The sequence below is a fragment of the Poecilia formosa genome, unplaced genomic scaffold (assembly GCF_000485575.1).
Source record: "Poecilia formosa unplaced genomic scaffold, Poecilia_formosa-5.1.2 Scaffold177, whole genome shotgun sequence".
NCBI classification, from domain to species: Eukaryota; Metazoa; Chordata; class Actinopteri; order Cyprinodontiformes; family Poeciliidae; genus Poecilia; species Poecilia formosa.
In genome coordinates this window covers 313,509-334,189 of record NW_006800116.1, presented here as the reverse complement: position 1 = coordinate 334,189, position 20,681 = coordinate 313,509, and the positions used below count along the sequence as shown (strand labels likewise).

General features: G+C 35.7%; 1 protein-coding gene across 1 annotated transcript; it reads left to right on the top strand.

The window, feature by feature from the left end:
• The first annotated feature begins 3,000 nt into the window (after window positions 1-3,000).
• Window positions 3,001-18,495, top strand: arl10 (ADP-ribosylation factor-like 10). The gene is made up of 4 exons (XM_007565487.2): window positions 3,001-3,313; window positions 10,008-10,191; window positions 14,388-14,563; window positions 17,017-18,495. The coding sequence occupies exons 1-4, from the start codon at window positions 3,176-3,178 to the stop codon at window positions 17,188-17,190; spliced, it is 672 nt and encodes a 223-aa protein (XP_007565549.1). The 5' UTR covers window positions 3,001-3,175; the 3' UTR covers window positions 17,191-18,495.
• The last annotated feature ends 2,186 nt before the right edge of the window (window positions 18,496-20,681 follow it).

The window sequence follows — 20,681 nt, the reverse complement described above, 5'->3', positions numbered from 1 at the left end:
ACACTTTAAAAGTGTTGAAATCAAATCTGACAGTGTTAATCTGGGCCTCCTGGATTTGCTGTGTATATATTTAAAGTCTTTAAAAACTAATGTGTGAAATATTTACAGAGACATTATACAACAGCAATTATTTTTCTGTAGTAATAAAGATAAGGTACTGGAGTGTATAAATTTAAGTCATTTTAAAAATATTCTTTAAAATTTGTTAATTTTTACTTGTGTACTGTGATTGTAGATTTACACAAAACTTACAAACACGTGTATTTAAACACACGATGACTTCAAAGTACACAAATACATATGAAACATTTTACAGATTTTATTGTTATAATCATTGTTTTTTTTTTATTAATTTTATGTATGATTCTGAACAGTTGCTAAATCATTTTGAAATTTTCCTTAAAATGTCTTTTACACATTTGCTTCAGAAGATGCTTCAGTTCTTAACTCATGCTGCAGTAAGATTGTAAAATGGTAATAATAATAATAATAAAAACAAGGAAACCACAGCCAAAAGCATGCAAAAATAAATGAATAAAACATCAGAAAAGAGAAAAATATTATAATGAAAGAATAATGAAATATGACAATATAACAAAAAAAAGATACCTTGACCTTAATTCTTGGATTTTATCCCTTTTTTGAAAAGTACAACTTTTAGGTATTGTCCATCTTCCGTTGATTATTTTCCATACTCTCATCAGAACTGGTCACTCTTGGGAGAAAGTTTTTTTTAACTTCAGCCACTGACCGTCACTTCTGCATCAGGCGAGCAGCGCCCACTGCTGAGAAAATATAGTATGGCGGTATTTAAACCCCACATTTCTGAGGATTTTCTCCACATAAAAAATTATATAAGAAACTCTAATTAAAATCAGCTCTTTTCTTCTTTTGCCTCATTTTTAAGTCTTATAAAAGCACAAACAATTTACCCTGAACAATACTAATTCAGATATGATATTTAAAACCAATTAGATTCAACTGTTTAACATGCGTCTTGCAGGTCAGACACTTAAAACATTAGATTTTATTGATACTCTTGTAGTCTTACTGAATAAAATATGAAAAATTAATTTCTTTACATGTATTTCTTTTAAATTTGTCAGTCTATAAAATTAAAGCTTTTAAAGACTGATGAGTCCAGTTTCCTGTGAAGCACTAAACTGCCTTTAGAAGGCGCTCTAACTCAGGGTTTACCCCATGCAGGTGGAAAAACTATCAGTCCAACCTCAGTTTTAAATCGAAACTGATATTCTATTTAATTTAAGACAGCACTTCAAGTCAAATTGGTAAACATTCACATCCTTTCACTGATATCGTGGTGGTTATGAGGCCTTCAAGTTCTGTAGGATATTTGTTCTTGTACTTCTGTAGGATATATGTATGTGGTAGATTCCTTCATCCAATTAGATATTTGTTCATAATTGAATACTTTAATTCAAGTTATTAATAAAATATTAAAGGTAGATATGTTATGAATCTACCTACATCCTTTAGACACATCTAAAAATATCTACATCTTTATTCTCACATAGTCGTACGAGAACAAAGCCAAAATAATACAAGTTGTAATAATATGAAAAAATGTATCTGGAGAATAAAGTCGTCACATAACTTCAACATGATATATTTTTTCAATATATCATATTGAAAAAACATTTAACTTTTTCAGGATATTCACATGCGAACATCCTGAAAAAGCTCAGTTTTTCCCATTTATTTCAGAAAGTAAAGGTCATGCATTATATAGATTTATTACACAGAGTGAAATACTTCAAGCCTTTATTTCTTGTAATTTTTATGACTATGGCTTCAGTGTCTCAGAAAATTGTAATAATAGATAAGATCAATATAAAATATATTATGAACAGAAATGCAAACTCATTTCTATGCACTCAAAAGGTGTTCAGGAAGCCAAGATTGGTTTTATAATTGTCTTCAGGTAATCTTCATGGCTCTGGTGTTCCTCTTCTTCCTCAGTGCTCAGGTCAGTTTGCTGGTCAGTCAAGAACAGGAACACCATGGTCACTGCACCAGCTTCTGGTACCTTTAGCAGTTTGGGCAGCTATCAAGTTCTTCTGGGAAAAAAAATCAGTATCATAAAGTTTCTCAGCAGAGGATAGTTTGACGTGCCGTCCCCAATGACTGTGAACTTCAGAAAACCTAATGGATAAAATTTTAATATTACATCATTCAAAATATTCTAAGAAAGAATATGCTTAATGTACGACAGAGTAGGGCCACGCTAAGAAAACAACAATAAAATGACAAGAAGTATTAATATTACGAGAATAAATTCAAAGTAATATGAGAATAATAATTATCATACTATGACACTATGACTGTCACATTTAGAAAATAGTCATATTACGAGAATAAAAATCATTACGAGAATATAGAGTCTTAATATTACAAGAATAAAGTGACAGTTTGACAATAAAATGATAATATTACGAGTATAGTCATACGAGAATAAAGTCAAAATAATACAAGTTGTAATTATATGTAAATAAAGTATATTTGGAGAATAAAGTCTCCAAATATACTTATAATATAAATATGACTTACGACTTAATATAGATATTAAGTCGTAATATGACTTAATACCATAGTCTCATACTATTTCTACTTTATTCTCACACTTATTCTCGTAATTTTATTTTCGTAATTTATTTTGTCTGCCATCGTTCTCCGTCGTAATAATGTAATGAAGAAGTATGTGTAATTCCTTTTCATATGTTATTTATTGAATATAAATATTCCTCATATTACTTAACCAAACAGATTTCATTCATAAAAATAATTATATGAAGAATTTGAATTATATTTGTCAGTGAAAGTGAGTGGGATTTAAACTGCGTATAAAATAACAGCAGTTAAATAAACCTTTAATAAATCCAATAAATAAAAACATTAAATTAAGATTCAACGGAAAGAAGGTTTGACTGCTTTAATTCCGCTTTACCCAGAAGACGCTCGCCGTTTCCGAGCCACACTCGAACGCACCAAATTTCCATATTCTTTCACGCGCTTCTCGAAAACAAAAACAGGCGGAGAGAGTGAGTCTGCGCGGTCGCATGTAGTCAGTTTAGGCAACGGAACCTGAAGGAGCAGGAAGCTCCACGAGCAGACTCCCGTCCACCGGTCTTTGGTTCCGGTTCTGCCCACTTCACACATGGTTCTCCTCCGGCATATCTCCATCGCCTTGACCGCCGCCGTGGCCGCCCTGGGATCCGCTCTCTTCATCGCCCTCAACTACTTCTACAAGCGGCGCGTATGGTCCCCGCAGGCGGCGTACTGCACCATCACAGAGGTGAGAGGTTCTGATGTAATTCTTTAGTAATTAAAAGAGAGCTGCTCAAGTTATTTCAGGCGATATTTTTACTAAAAAGAAGAAAAACGCCGCAGAATCCCGATCCCTGAATAATGAAGGTTACAACTGGAAACAACAAGAATGATAAGAATGGTGATCAAGAGGAGGCTTCTGGCAATTACAAAGTGGCAGGCTGTAAGGAAGATGATGATAAATACCTATGATGGTGATTGAAGATAATTTAAATATGATAAATGATAATGAAGGTAACTTTAATGGAGGAGGAAAACAGTGATGGTTATGATGACAATGTTAATGAAATGGAGGGAAATGAGTAGAGGACAGAGACAGGGAGTCAAATTGATGGAAAGTTGGGTGAACGGATGGATGGATTGGGAAGACAAATACAGACAGGTGGAAAGTTGGATATGATAGAGGGCTGAAGGAGGATAGAGGGACAGAGTTTTATGGACAAATGCACTGATGGATGAACAATTGGATGAACAGATTGAAGGAGGAATGGAAGTACAGATGGATACACGGACAACTGGATGGACAAATGCATAGATGGGTGGATGTCTAAAATGGATGGACAGTTAGATAGCCAGTTGGATTAGACAAAGGGATGGATGGCATGGTTGTATGTATTCTGGATGGATGTTCCAAGGAATCTTGTTTCTGTCTGTTATGAACAGTTCACATGTTCCTACAGTTTTCCCAAATGAACAGTTCCAGGATTGGAATGACAGAGGACACATGTTTCCCTGTCTTCTGAACATGGAGCACATAATGGACAACAACATTAGGGATGCTATTCCCACATTTATTCTCTTTTAATTAACAAAAAAAAAACAACTATCTGGAGCTTTAGTAATCGATTTATCAGTTATTTGAACGATTATTTGGACAATTAATCAATTTTTCAGATAATTAATCAGATATAATATTTGACACATTCTGCAGATTTTTTTATGTGACCACTTAAGCTTTTCTCAAACACAATATGTTACAAGATGCAAACAAATTCCTTCTTTTAAATAGGAAAATTAACACGCTATTTGTTCATTGTAAAATACAAAATTAGAAATATATTAAAAGATGCCATTAAACAATTCAATTCCTTTAAATAAGAGAATAAACATTTTATTGACGAAAATGTAATAACATAGCATTCTTTAGTGTATGCTTGATTATTGGTCCATTAATTAATTTCTTTTTTTTTTATTGATGGATTAATAGTTGGAGAGCAAAAGGTATTTAATAGAAGATTTTGAGGTTTTTTATTACCAAATAAAATAAATTACTTTTTATTTGAACCAAATAAAAAGCTAAAACTGCCACTTCTGAGTAGAACATATTTGTAGACATAGAAGTTTTTTTTTCTTCTAATCTCAAATACAAAATGTGTATATTTATTGTACGATTTTAGCTAAATTATAGCCTTGAACATGCCATTCTTCCAACAAATGTCCTTTTTTTGAGTCTGTATGCTACAGTTAACAGTTAATTGATTACTAAAGTAGTTGAGAATTATTTCAACAGTCGATTCATCATGATTAATCGCGTCAGCCCTAAAACAAACATTGTCCCAGTTTCTTTTCATTTGACAGTTTCAGTTCAAGTTTACTGAGTTTATCTTGTTTTTTCCTGGAACCAGAGAAATGTCAGTCTTCCTTAATGAACTTTGGCATGAATCTAAAATCTATTTGCATTTCTCTAATCTTGTTTCTTCATCTCTGAATGTATCAGTTCATTTTCAGAGGATAATGCTGGCTGGCAGAGATCCCACGTGGAGTTGTGTTTTAGTTCCTGGAGCCAAAATGTTCCAAGGAGACGGAGAACGAACAGACTCGCGGGGTTAAACCCCGCAAGTCTGTTTGATGGCGGTGTGAAATTTGCTTGAAGGATCTCTAGACTACACACCCATCATGACCTTAACTTAGATATTAAAATGGAAAAAGTAACTTAAAAAAACTGAATATTCAAGATAACAGCTTGGGCTGTTGACAGAGGACAGGTTGACCCATCTGACTGGACTGCATTTTTCACATTCCTGACTTCTGACCATCTTAGATGAGTGTTTTTCCATCTGCAGCCACAAACTTCATCATAAACCATCACAAACACCTTCACAAACTCACAAAGAAAAATACTTATCTTGTATGTTCCACCACTTCATAATTATGCACCAATTATGTAACATGTTTACCACATTAAGTCCTCTTCAAATACTGTAGCGGTTGAGGTTATAACGCAATAAAAGATTCTTATAAGTCCAAGGTGTACTTAGGGCTTCACTTACTGAGGTTAAATGGAATATGCAGACTCATAATTGGGCCATATTCCTAAAAGAACAACACACTCAGAGAGCAGCAATTAAGCAAAAATTGTAAAAAAAATAAAATAAAATAAAATCTACATTTTTCATTTAAGATTAAGAAACTCTTCTTTTTCTGTAAATATGTTCTACTCAAGTAGCATAGTTTTAACTTCACCTGGTTCAAATTCTGTAAAAGAGAGAGGAAAAAAATATATGAAGCACCCTTTGCTATCCAAACGGTCAATCCAAAAAATAACCAACAGATCAGCCTTAAAATGTCATGATAAATCAAGCAAGAAGGGCTGAGCTTTTCATGGATTGTTGTTGTATTTATTAGATGCAGATTCATCCTTTACTACAAATGATCAAGCATTCATTGAAAGATCATAATTGCATTTTAGACAGTGAAATGTTTATATTTTATTTATAAAATGAAATTAATTATTTCCATATTTTAATGCATTTCTAAAATTGTATAAAAAGGCTAAAGTGGTTAAATTAAAAATTTGCAGAGTGTGCCAATTTTTCTATCAAATTAATTGATTTATCGTCAGAATAATCGATTACCAAGTTAATCATTGCATGCTGCCCTGCCTGCTTTTAAAATAAAAATGTTCATACTAATTCCCCTGTACTCTGATTCCCCTAAGTAAAATCAAAAGTCTGGAATTTGCTTTTACATGCTGTTTCCAGGTTTGCATTAGTGTGGAAAAATAAAAATGAGCTTGGAAAAATGGAAAAAGATTTGATTTTCTTGAGAAAGAAACCTAATAACCGCCAGTCCAAATATCTGCAAAGACCCAAGGTGGTTGGAGACCGTCCTTCAGATCAGCACTCTGCTGTAACGATTTTCATGTTTCATCAGCCCTCTACTTCCAAACAACCTGCTCCACTCATAAATAAACTCTGAGTCAATCAATGGATTTTGTGCTGAAAAAGCTTCAGATTATAATCTTAGCTGTTATCTTTCCAGCAGAAAGGTTTGTTCAGCTGAAGCAAAACTTAAAAATAAAACTGCCTCATCAGCATGTTTTCTCATTTTGCAGAAGTCTGAGCGAACTGGGATTTTATAATATATGGTGTGGCAGAACCCATGCAGGCCGTTTAAATGTTTACCATTTCTTCATTCAATTCAGGATTTGAATTATATTTGAATGATTTATATTTGCTGCATGTCAAAAAGATGAGAGATTTATGTATTTAGATGTATTTTAAAGGCAACACGTCCAACACACCGCTTCCTTGTGTGACATGTTTTGGAAATCCTCAACTTCATAACTCTGGTTCATCTTTGGGTTACAATTTCTAGTTACCTGAAGATTAATTTGTTCAGACAATTCAAGAAAAGGATATAAAAACCATAAAAATGTCCAAACATCAAAGCGTTCAGAAAGGAGACAAGTGTTTTGGTACGAAATGTGGAAATTCGGTGTGCAGTGATATAAAAATTTGGGTAGATATCGACATCTGATATAAATAAGAACTATTACATTTGCTTGAGGTGATTTTTGGTTTTTCCGAAAAATAGTTAATGTGAGAAAGTGGAGAAGGAAACACATTTCTAAATAAGTTCTGACATATTGAACGCTCCCATTCACTGGCGGCTATGTGCTGTACACAAAACACAAAGACACAAAACTTGAAAAAAGTGTGTCTCTTTGCAGCTATTTTTACATGTACTCACATGTAAAGTTACGGGTGGGGTGTGGCCGTATTTCTGAGCAGGACCTTATTTGGATTTAAAGAGACAAGACGCCCTAACAGCTCATGAAAGAGACTCAAAATAGGTAGAACTGACCAGAAATCTCATTGTATAAGAATGATTTTGTACAAAATATAGTGAACATGTTTAGTATAGACCAGATATCTATCCTAACCTGTTAAAGGAAGCATAATAAGTAATCTTTAAGGACAATGTTTTGGCACAACCATCACAAAGCACTGGTCTCAGTTTTGTTGAAAATTCTACAATTCATCCAGATAAAATTGTGTAAATTTGTAAATTAACCAATGTGTTTCTAATTATTCTTTCATGTAGCAAATATATAAATAAATAATTGCCAAAATAATAAATAACTTTGGTAATTCAGACTGACATAAAGCAAACAAAAGTTTAATCCGACTTAATCTCTGACAGAGAGGTCAAAAAAGTTTAATACAATTATGCAAATATTAAGTTTTAGCTAAAACTATTTAATCTGGGATTAAAAGTCGAGCTGGAATAATAAAGTCCATGCAGACACAGGGAAACATCGCTGCAGTGTTTGCGAGATTTCTGCACAGTCAGGGTTTGGAATTTGTCTCCGACTCGACCAGGAATACACAGAGCAAAGCATCGAAAGTTGTTCCCCAGCAGCACTGGGCAGACATTAAACATGCAAACCACCATCCGTGGATGTTAGAACGCTTTATTCTGCAGCAGCTGCAGCCATTTCATTGTGAATTTATTAAAAACATGTACACATTTTAAAGTTATCAAGATTAATCATGCAGCAGCTAAGCGAGGAAATGTTTCTAATGAGAGAGATGATGAGTTTTGGCTCTAAAAGATCTGATATGAATTAGTAATTAACTTTAACTGACAGCTGGAATTAAACCAAAGCTTGTTTGGGTTCCTAAAAAGGAGAGGACTCCTGGTGTCCAGTCAGCACTTTTATTAGTGCAATGCTGGTAAAATGTGAGTCTACTCTCCGCTGATTCAAACTTCTGATCATTAAAGTGAAATAAAACATTAGAGAGTGTGTAATAGATGCATATTGATGCATAAACGATGATCCTGTCTGATTCAGTTATCTTTGTTAGGGCTGTGGAGAAAACTAATGCAGTTTGTGAACAAACTCAGCAAAGTTGACAATATAAATATGAACATGGAAGCTGTTATTAACATTGTTATTGACAATTATACACCAATATAGAGGTTATGGTTGGACAGTTGATGTTCTGTGTCCAGTTCTTAGAACATTGGTTTTATAAAATTATTCACACCACTGAATACCGTGAATCCGTGGTATTCACAGGTGTTGGGAACTCAGACCATAAAACTCATGAGGAAAAAAATCTGTGAATACTTGAGTTTCAGTCTAAATGCTTAGGACTGCCTATTATTATTATTATTATTATTGTAAAGAATTTAGATCAAAGCAAATCCAAGTGTTGGCACGACTGAGAATGTGTCAACACTTCTAGGTTGATTTTCCAATGACCGGTCCGTCCATCCGTCTGTCCATTGTTGAAGAAGATTTTAGGTTATAATATTTCTTAAGAAAACTCTCTGGCTCGATCTTCTTCGATCCCAGGTTCTCCCGGCGGGCCGCGTGTAGCCACACAGAAAACAACAATGAGTGCAGACGTCAGAGTTTAATCCAATTAGAAGACAACGCATAAAATTACAACAGAAACTGCAGAACAACAGAGGCATATATTAATTTACCTGAGACAAATAGGAAAGAAGAAGGAAGAAAGAAAGGAAAGCAAAGACGTCTTTGGAGAATTGCAAGAGCAAATCTGATTTGTTACTCCTGTGTAGAAAGTTTTATAGAAAAGGCGTTTTCTTATCTTTAATTTTTTCAAATAAGGCGTACCTTTGCTCATCCAACCAGAAGCTATCTCTGACCCTTTTTAAAACTTCCTGCAAGTCACGATCTAAGACCATTTGTCTCCATTGTTTAAACAAAGTGAGGGCAGAGAGTCTCCTGAACTCCTGCTGTTTTATGGCTTTTCACAAATGAGTGTGAAAAGCTGGAACTTCTCCTAATTGCTTCCCACACAGATAAAGGGCAGTTCAAAAGATCTAGCAAACCATCTGCTGGAACTACAGGTAACATAAAGGTCAATAGGCCAGAATAAGTTACTGATTTTAAAACTATAATTAGGCTATTTCAATATAGACATGTTAATTTTTAAAACTAGCATATTTTAAATTAATTTTCTTAACACCATCCATCCATCCATCATCTATCCATCCACCCATTCATCCATCTGTGCGTCCATCTATAATCCATCCATCTATCCATCTATCCACCCATTCATCTATCTAGCTATCTACCCATCCATCCATCCATTCGTCCATCTATCATCCATCCATCTATTCATCCATCCATCCGTCCATTTGTCCATCCATTCATTCATCCATCCGGCCGTACATCCATCCATTCTTCCATCTATCTATCCATCCATCCATCCATCCATCCATCCATCCATCCATCCACCCATTCATCCATCCATCCATCATCCATCCATCCCTCGCCATGATTTGGAAAGCCTAACATTCATATTCAAACACTAAAATGTTAATTTCATCTTTTCCCACCATAAATCCCCCTGCTTGGGGACTAATGAACGTGTTTAATCTGATTTCTCTGACTCCACCCCCAGGAGGAAGAGGAGCGCGAGAAGCGGCAGATTCTGGTTCTGGGCCTGGATGGAGCGGGGAAGAGCAGCATGCTGCAGGGTTTGACTCCCGGGGAGTCGGCGGCCAAAAGGGGCCGATGTCGGCCCACCCGCGGCTTCAACTTCATGAGCTTGGACGCCCCCAGCTGTCAGCTTGACTTTCTGGAGAGTAGGTCTCCTTTCATCCCGTTCTGTGTGGATTTCTGTTTTAAGATCATGAAAGGCAGAAAATACCCCTAGGTTCTGAACAGCGGGGGCCTTTATTTGATCAACAACTAAAACAGCCCCAGTTAGGCTGCGTCTGATTCTCAAACAGCATTTTAAAGCCTGAAAAATGTAGCTGTACTGAAAGGCAGCAGAAATAAAATAATGACTCCATTCAGTAATGATGGGAGTGTGAAATCCTGAGGCCTGAGATTGAGTTTGAGGAGTGCGTCATGCTCTGCGACTGATTTATTTATTATCTGAACATCTAATCGGTTTCTCATCTCAGTGAGAGAAGCCCAAGCCGCCACCCACTCAGAGCGCTTCAGAGCCTGAGCGGCAAATGTCAGAGCATTGTGCCTGACGCCGATGCAGAGGCAGGTTGGGAGGTGGTTCATCTCGGAGGGAATCCTGCAACTTGAATGGACGTTATCACCTTCAAATGATGCATTAGAGCAGGGGTGTCCAAACTTTTGGTCACGTGGGTCAAAATTGTCATCTCAAAAGTACTTGTAGGCCAAAAAAATACATTTTTTAACAACAAAAATCACCAGAAACCTTGATATACCAACCCAACAAAAACTTAAATATGAATTAATTTAATTAAATCAATAAAGTAAGAACTGGATTGTAGATTCAAAAGTTTGAATGGTTTTGCGTGTTAAAGAGGGCCTGTTATGCAAAAGCCAGATTTGCATGTTTTTGTTCTTCCATTTGGGTTTCTACTGCTTCTAAAAACAAAACAATCTCTTAAAAAACCATCCAGCCTTTTGACAATAACTTTATTTGTTTTGGTATCTGGACAATTAGCCTTTTCAAAAATCTCCGTAATGTAAAATCACCACTCACCAGACACCTTGCCATTATCTACCAACCCCAGCAAAACCCTGTGCTGTTACCTGGTGACCCAAGTGGAGCTCCAGCACATTTGGTCGGCTGGTTTTACCACTGCATGCGCTGTACAATGGTTCCTGAAAAAGAAGAGTTTTATTGTTGACTTCCCATCCAGAAACCACTTGCTGCATTCTTGTTTGTTGTGCAGGAGACTCTGCTAATGCTTTTCAAAGTTGTACAGTTGTATAATTATGCATCTGTTTTCAGCCAGTTTCATTTGCGAGTGTAATAAACATTGAGTTGGGGGGGCATGGTCTGGCAGCAGCTTATTTGGATTTAAAGTGACAGAGCCCTAAAGGAGCTCATTCTGAAAGGACCTCAAAATAGGCAAAACTGATCAGATTAAAATCTCATTATGTAAAAATTATTTTGTGCAAAGAAAATATGAATATGTTTTGTCTGGCCTGTAGATGTGGCCTAACCTGTTGAAGATGCAACAAATAATATAATTCCTTTATAAATAAGAAAATAAGCTTCTTATTACCTAAAATGAAGAAACAGCATTTAGTGACGGTCATTTCACTAAATGCTGTGAAATGCATTTCAATGTTTTAGCTGCACAGGATGTGCAGCTAAAACATTGTAGGTCTAATGGATTAACCAATTAATAATTTGATAGCAAAAGGTGCTTAATGGATGACTTTTTTTTTTTTTTTTTTTTTTTTTTTTTACAGAATTGGAACTGGGAGATACTACAAGTAGAAAATACCAAAGAGACAATATTTTTCACTTTAAATGCAAAATGTTTAAATTTCTACAATTTTGGTGTAATTACTGCTCTGAATATGTTGTTTTTTCAGCAAATTGGCTTTTTTACTCCGTATGCTCCAGTTAATGATTAATCAATTACTACGTTATTTATTTATTATTTTAATCATCACAATTAATCATTTCAGTCCTAGTTCAATCACCATTTTGGCTAAAATCTTAACTCAGCATTTTTGGTTTAGGTTTACTGATGCTTAAAGGACGAGTACAGATTTAAAACTCATGAAACGTGACGAATAATGAATGAGAGTTGGCGTCCTTCAATGAGTCAAACGTGCAAACCGCGCCCAGATAACAGCTTACAATATGCAACAGACTGGAAACATCTTAGAGGAAGCAAACTCAGATACAAGGAATGTGCCAAAGTTCAGATTAGATGAACTTTAGATCCAATTCCAGGCATAAAGTCAGAGCGGGGAGTTCCTGTAAACATCCAAACAGACTCGTAATCATCTGTGCATTTTCCACCTAGCGCTTGTTCTGCAGTGAAGCACTGGCTGCCAAAGCCCACACAAGAAACAACCAGCAGGAACAAGCTGAACTTCTGCAGCCGAGGCAGACGCTAACCACCTCCCTGGGTGATTACAAGGCTTGCCAAGCTGCTGCAGAGACCTTCATCATCACAAACACTCCCACCTCCTTCACAGTCATATGCTGCATGTTGCACGTGTGGGTGTGCATCCTAATGAGAGCGCCCAGCTGAGGGGTGCATCTAGACTCCACATCGCCTCTGGTTAGCAGGTATTTATGGCTGCCAGATCACATCAGCCTGAGGTACATCACTGCCCCAGTCTCCTAGCAACTTCCTCTAATTGATGCTCGCCAGTGGGAACCAAAAGTCATGGCTGGCAGCATGTGAGGAGAGATTGGTTTGACTGCCGAGCGCCTGCAGACATCAGAGCTTCCAGTTTATGTGAAGCTTTGCTTCGCTTGAATCTGAATCTGTGACGTTGTGATGTGTGCGGAGTGCTGCAGCATGCAGCGGCGGTTTGACCAGCTGGAGTCAGTTCATACCAAAGCTATAAGTGCCAGACTTTAGAAAGTGTAAGGGTGTGTGGGGCCCCCAAAGATTGTTCTTTTCTTTATTTTTCTAATGAATATGTCTTTTGTAGGGCCCTAGAAAAGATATATACCGATAAGTATTATGTAAAATTTACTTTTCAGAGATTTACATCATGCTATAAAGTTATTCCTTCATCAAAAACACACCTGGAGTGTTGCTTTAATTCTTTCATGCATGTTTGAGAAATCCTTTAATCTCCATGGCAACTATTCAGCTGTGTAAAATGCCTGGGTGGAGCTAATTTCACCTTCAAGGTGCAGCTCCTCATCAGAGCTACAATTTCTAAGCTTCCAAGCTTCTGCATCACTGAATTCCCCTCCCCTGCGATACTCAGCCCCTTCAAATTAGCCAGCAGCATTTAGCTAACACCTGGTGGAACTGAGCATTTGCTGAGCTCATTATGAGCTGCTTCTCAGTGAAATGGTGGTAGAGACTTTGTTAAAGGGTTAATAGAGGAGTGCTGTTGGGGTGTCTTTTTAAATTAATTTAAGACTTTAAGGATGTGCTGTTTAAAAAACGATGGATGACTGGGCTCTGTTTATGTAAACAGATTCAACAAGGATGCACAGGAATAAATGACAGGTGTACCCAATTAAACCCAGCAGTTTCTTCTGGAAAGGAGAAGAAAAAAGTCAATCAAGCGTGGAACATTAAAGTCTTAAGGCCAATCTTCTATAGGAAAACAACATATTACATAAAGACAGAGGAATGAAGCTGTTAGATTTCCCTCCAAATCTTCATCTACAAATCAATTTCCCATGAGGATGCTGCCTCCGCTCGTTTCCTCCTTTATTGAAAATCGGATCTCATTCTTCTTACAACGAAAATGGAATAAATCTGTGGCCAATTTGTTTATAGGAGCTTATCAAATTCTGCTTGTCAAACTGACTATTTATTTATTAAAGTGGGACCCGGAGTGGTAAAGGATGTTGACAGAAACTGCAGAGGAAAAGCCCTGGAGGAATGGGATGAAAGAGGCAGCAGAAATATCCTCTCTCAATGGAGCATTTTTTTTTGTCACTTACATGTTTCAGATTATCAAACTAATTCATTTTTGACAAAGATAAACAGAGCAAATAGAAAAAGTAGGTTTTAAATCATGGTTTAATTTATTAGAGAGAAAAAAAAGAAAAGTAATTATCCCCTAAAACTAATGGTTGAACCATCTTTAACAGCAACAACTGTTGGCATTAGCTATTTAATTATTGTACAGTTATTCTGGCCCACTGCTGTTTGACATATTTTGAGACTCAGTGACGTTCATCAATCTTATTTGAGTCCATACTTTGACTATGCCACTTAAACCTTCTTTTTCTTTATTTTTCATGGTTTTATGAGACAAAGACGTGCTTGGAGTCTGATTAACTGACTGGATTCGCCAGACTTGTAGAACTGAGAGTCATCAGCATAATGTTGAAAAGGTTTCTTCTCTGCAGTTGGTGGTGGAGAGGACCTGCGGCGATACTGGGGGGACTACCTGAGACGGACCCATATTCTAGTCTATGTGGTGGACTCGTCAGACAGGAGCCGCCTCCCATTGGCTAAGGCTGAACTGCACCGCCTCCTGAGGGTGGAGCCACAGCTGCCTGTTGTTGTCTTGGGAAACAAGCAGGTAAACTACAAGATTGTTTTCAAGTGGAACAACAATGTTGGTGGTGAACACTTAGGGCCAGTCCGCATGGAGACAGTTTTAGGTATATCAGCGAAAGTTCTTTTGTGCATTCACGTGGATTTGTTATCTTTGGAAACCAGAAATGATCATTTTTGAAACAGGTTTCAAAGTGAATACATTTCAGAACACTGGTCTCATGCTCTGTGTGACGGCACATCTTTTCTTTTATTAATCGATGACGTTTTCCATCTATCCCTCTTGTTTGTGCCTCTCTCAAACAAACCAGACGCTGTTCATTCTGTGGTTTTTGTGTTGTTCTCTGGCAGTGTTACAGCACCACCAATGGCCTGGAATACATACTACAACATTTTCTGTGGCGCTGCATCCTGTCATGTTGACCATGTTGATGCAGTTTTTTTCTTATTCATTTACAAAAATATACCGTGCTTGTCTGTATGTACAGGACCTTGGGCCTTGTCTACGTTGAAACATTTTTTCTAAAATAGGTCGTCAGTTTTAGAGACATCTGCGTTCACATGTGACCATTTCCAGAAATGTTTCAATCCACACTGAAACACTGAAAACGACCCAAAGTGAATCTATTGGGTTTCTCTTTGGCACATGGTAATGTTTAAAAAAAAGTGAAGAAATCAGGACTAGACAGAGTGAATTTTGTCATTTTCCTTTTTTGGGGGGATGAGGTACCCATAAGGGCAGAACTTCGACTTGGCAAGAAATGTAATGTTTTTTATTGTTGATTCAATGTTGCACGACTCTGTGTTTTTGTGTTTAATGATGTAAAGCACTTTGAAATGCCTTGCTGCTGAAATGTGCTATACATATACAATTTGATTGATTGGCTTACTGTCTGATTGATTGATTGATTGATAAAAGGGCGGCAATTAATAACACATGAAGTTAAAAGATGTATATAACATTAATAAAGTAGGTGAATGTAATTTTCTCTTTAGCTGTCCTGCAGAAATAATTCAACTCCTGAAATAAACATGCCTACACTTCCTCCTCCACTCATATTTCTTCACTCCGTGCTCCACTTCTGGAATTATGCATGACTCCTGGAGAGAGGAAGGAATATTTATCACATCTAACATCGGAGCAGTGTAGCTTTCATCCTCTCGTTGCTGTGGACTGACAGTATAATGAGCTTAAAATGAATTCAACTCAAACTGCACAATGATCCGTAATGATGCACAGTAGCTGAAGCTCAGGCAGAATGTGGTGTTTAACATTTTCTAAAGATCTACAGGTGAGTTTAACACACTGTTCCTTCTCTGCTTTCATCTGGAAAATTAATGAGGTGAATCAAATCAAACAGAATATTTACTCAAGACTTATGAAATCTGTACGATATTATTTTTTTAGTTAGAGCATTATGGTAAGGTTGGGAATTGCACATCAAAATACACAATGGAACTGTTGAATCATTTAAATCAAAAACAGCTAAATAAAACATTCCACAGACGGTTATACAGGTCGTCCCCCAAAACACATATTTTGTTGAATTTTCAAATTCTTCAATCCAATTACATTATATATAAGTTTAAAATGCTTTAAACAGTAGGCTAATGTCCTTGTTTTTCATTTGATAGTTATGCTAGTTGGTAAAACTAAAGTCTCAAATTGTATTCATAGTTTCAACACTAGAAGATTCAAAATCAGTTCATTAATATTAAAGTAATATTAAAAAAAACGTTGAAGTTGCTCATCTGAAGTTAGCTGCATGCTAGAGAAATAGCAACAGCAACATCATATGAATGTATACTTAGTATGAATTTTTGGGCAAATTGCCAGTGTTTCATTAATGGCTAACTATGAAACTTCTGTTTATAATCATATGTAGAGTTTATGTTGACGAAAGACAGACTAATATGATAATGTAGATGCTCATGCTAATATAAGTTAAAGTTGGCTAAATTTACTTGATAGTCATGATGCGTTAGGCTAAATGTTAGCAAAGCAACAAAAAGTCAATATTTGTAAAGCAAATGTTAGTCTTGGACTGTCTCATTTAAAACTCATTTTAAGATGCAAGTTGAAAGATTATCAAATATTTTACTAGCAAAAACAGAACTAATGGTTCCCGGTAACATAGTCTGCTAGCTAGCTAGGTATTTTAGCAGCTGTTAAATGTAGCCTCAACCGGCCGCATTACAGAACACAATGAACCAAAAATAAAAAATAAAACAAAATCAAAAATTTGCCTGACAGAAAAGTCCCGTGAGAAAAAAAGATTATGTAGAAAATACAAGGAAATAGTCATGCCACCAAAAAATATAAGATCTGTGATTAGTGTATTTAAGGTCAACTTACCTTTTTTAAAATTAATTTAAGACATTTTAAAGCCTTATTTTTGAATACATACATTTACAACTTTTTAAGGATGCATGGGCACCTTGTTTTAAAAATGCACTTTTCATGTTCCATTGCCACAGGATAAACTGAACGCCTTGAGTGTGGCAGAACTCCATGAAGCCTTGTCTCTGGACGTCGTGACTGATGACAGGAAGCTGTTCCTACTCGCTGCCCAGCTGGACTCCGAGGAAGCCAAGAGGAAGGCCTGCCAAGGTCTGGACACCGTCCAGGATCTCATCCTACAGCTCGTCTGATCTCGCATGGAAACGGGCTGACTGAGCCAGAAATAGAGCCTATAAGAACATGGTTTAGAGCCTATAAGAATATGGTTCACCCCTTTTCCTGTTTGGTGAGAGGTCTGCGCTAGACGAGGAGGTGACGGACGGAAAATCCTCCACCGCCATGGAGCTTTCATACAAACAGGAGAGGAAGAGGAGGAACACAAAATGTGGAATAGGAGGATGAAGTTTTAATGAAATCAGGTCAAACTGTCCCAGGTTTACTAAAGCTAAGTCATTTTTAACCAAGACATTGTAACATTTCATCTGAAGCTGCGCACATATTTTTTGTTGGTTTCTTGTAAATGTTTTTATGCACAGAGAAGAGATTAAAATGTTCATTCTCCTATAGATTAACGAATGACACAAGCTCTATGAAATGATTTCCTAATGGGATAATTACTGATTCCTGTGTTGATATTTTATTGATGGAGATTAAAAATGGAGCCCTATGACACTTTATATAACAGCCTTACTGTAGCTGTATAAAGATAGTTTGCTGTTGGCGATTGTATTTAAGGGGAAACTAAATGTATTTCCAGTGACTTTTATCTGTTTGTATTACATAATATTCTTAACTTTGTAATTTCCCAGCATTAGTTAGCCTGGTAAATATGCAAAGATATTACAAACAGAACTAAATCACAAATTTAGTAGAAGGTCAAGAGGTGTTTGATAAAAAGTTCCTGAATATTCATTTTAGCGTATGTTTGCCTTTTACCTGAGAGCTTTTGAAAATGAACCAGATGCCCACTTTGGTTTATTATGGAATATTATTACACTCTATAGGGATATAACAATTATCTTTAAACACTGTTTTAAACTCGAAATTATTGATTTATCATTTTACTGGAGTTTTGACACCACTTCTGTTTGTACAAGTTTTTGTTTTGTTTTTGTTTTTTTACAATTTAGTGTATGCTGGAAAGTAAATTAGACTTTTTTTCTTTTTACCAAGTTATGCTTAAAATAACAATGAATATAAAAAAAAATTATAATGAAGACAATCAGTAATAATTTGTCCAATTTCCAGTCTTTTCTGCAACAGAGACATTCTCTTTCACACAATTGAGGTTGAATTGGTATCTTAGGTAAAGTGTTGCTGTAACTTTAATCTGACATCTAAAATGTTATTTGTAGCTAAAAAAAGGATTTTATATTTGTGTTTCTTTTCCTTACATTTTTTGTCCTACATGTTGTGCTGATTACATGTTTAAGTCTAAAGAAATTTGATTGTATCCTAGTTTCAAATTGAACTTAAATAAACTTATGTGAATCTTTTCTTTTCTGTTGATTGGGGCTGTGTAAATAAAATAGTTTGAATGGCTTAAAATCATTTCTCCAGTAAAGACAAACAAAAATAAGCCATTTTAAATCTTTAGGAAACCGTCAAAAAATGTCTCAAAAAAGGACTAAGGCAGGATTAGATTAAATGAGTTGCTATTAAATTGTCCTTGAAAGATGATCAGAAACACGTTGGGAAATTTAGCAGTAATTCCATTACTTCCCACATGATCAGAATAGAACAGAGGAAGCAATCAAACATATCTAAGTGACAAGAAAATCAATCCATGTACACAAATTTTTAAACTGAATTTTTCTTTTCCCTAATAAGAGAATTTATTTTTCTTTAAAGGAAAATCCTGAAGACATAATACAAATCATCTTTTTCCCTTCAGTTTTGTTGCTGTAAAATATTTATAAAAGCAGAAAAAAACAGGGTTGAGATTAGGTCCATGTGGAACATTGTTTAGTTAGCTTAAATTATTGATTTTAAGCGTTTATGAGTTTTATCAATGGTGGACACGTCCGACCCACTAGCATTGTTTATATAACACTTAGCTAACAGCATAAACATAAATAAAACTATTTTTAATACTATTTTTATTCATTTATGACTGTTGAATGGCTTTACCTCTTTAAAATTATGGCCAAATATTTGGTGATTGGTACTCATTGATTTTTACTTAGTGTCTGAGGAATAATACATCCAAATCAAGTTACTTGACAATAATAAAACCTGATTAAAGAGTTGTGGTATAAATTGGTAAAATGTATTTCAATTAAATGATTAAAAACAAAATTCATCTACTGTAGCCAACACAGAGTCTGAATTAAGAGGGTAATTATTTAAACGTGAAAAGTCTCTACTCTTAAAACAGGAATGGCAACATCTGCAGTAGTTCTATAAGAAAATATGTCTGTTTCCCATCAATCAGTACAACATGAAATTATCCAGCCAAGTAAACATCAGAGCATGAGAGACCAGAGAACAACTCAGAAAGTTTGGTTGCATAAGGATATACAAGCCGCAGCAGGCAGCACGTTATCTTGTGAAGTAGCTGGAAAACAACTTGTCTTCCGTCTGCTGACAGACCAGATCAATGCAAACACGAGTCGATAAACCTATAGGCCAACATACCAGGCTTGGGGCAAAGTTCACCAACCGGTCGAGCAGAAAGTGCTCTCTTAGACAAATGTCAGTGTTTTTAGTAGTGAGAGGGAAAAACGTGACACAGTCGGGACAAGAGTTCATAATCAAACAAAACCCTCCAGCTTGTACAGCTGTTATATCAGAGGGATTTCTGTGGATGATTCATAATATTACAGACATCCAAGGAGCTCTAGAGTTCGTAAGATAATCACAAAAGTATTTTCCTTCAGGATCAGAACTGGAAATTCCTTGATATTTGCACCTCTATGTGAATTTTGTCTCCGACTGTTCATCAGGGGAGCATTTAACATCTTAAAGCATCAAAGCTTTAAAAACGCAATTTCTGATTTTTGAACAAACAAGTTAAAATCTTAGTTCCTGAAAATCTGCATAACTTAGGTCTCCAACTAACTATTTTAGGAATCAATCATTCTGGTGACTAAGTAAGGAATTTTTTCCTTACTTAGTAAGGTAAGTATTTGTCATATGTATTTCCTTATATGACAAATACATAAAAATACAAACAAATTGTTTTTTTCAAATAATAAGCTTTAATTTCCTAAAATGCAATAGTGTAGCATTCCTTTAGTGAATGCTTAATTTGTTGCAAAGGATCAATCTTCAGCTAAAAAATACTTTTAGACATCAACATGTTAAAAGCTCAGCCATTTCTGTTAGATTTAACAATACAGTGTTGGGCTGATCTTTAATAATATGATAGCAGAAGGTGCTTTAAAGATTACAGAAGTTGAACAAGGTGAAGCTAAATTATGCACTTAAGGAATTCTGGGTAGATCATATTTACAGATAAAGAAGCAAAATATATTTTTTGTACAGTTTTGGCCTAATTACAGCTCAGACTATACCGTTCATTTAGCAAATGGCTTTTTTTGAGTCTGTATTCCAGTTAATGTCTAATCGATTACTAAATTAGTTGACGATTATTTTAATAATTGATTATGAATAAATAGTTTCAGCCATAATGTTCTGTATTAATAATAGGATGAAGAAGACATGGGTTGAAGAAGACATG

Bases quoted from the DNA above. Each gene is read 5' to 3' on its own strand.
- arl10 (XM_007565487.2), top strand. From the start codon at position 3,176: ATGGTTCTCCTCCGGCATATCTCCATCGCCTTGACCGCCGCCGTGGCC. The intron at 3,314-10,007 runs GTGAGAGGTTCT...CTCCACCCCCAG, and splicing joins CGTACTGCACCATCACAGAG to GAGGAAGAGGAGCGCGAGAA. The intron at 10,192-14,387 runs GTAGGTCTCCTT...TCTTCTCTGCAG, and splicing joins TCAGCTTGACTTTCTGGAGA to TTGGTGGTGGAGAGGACCTG.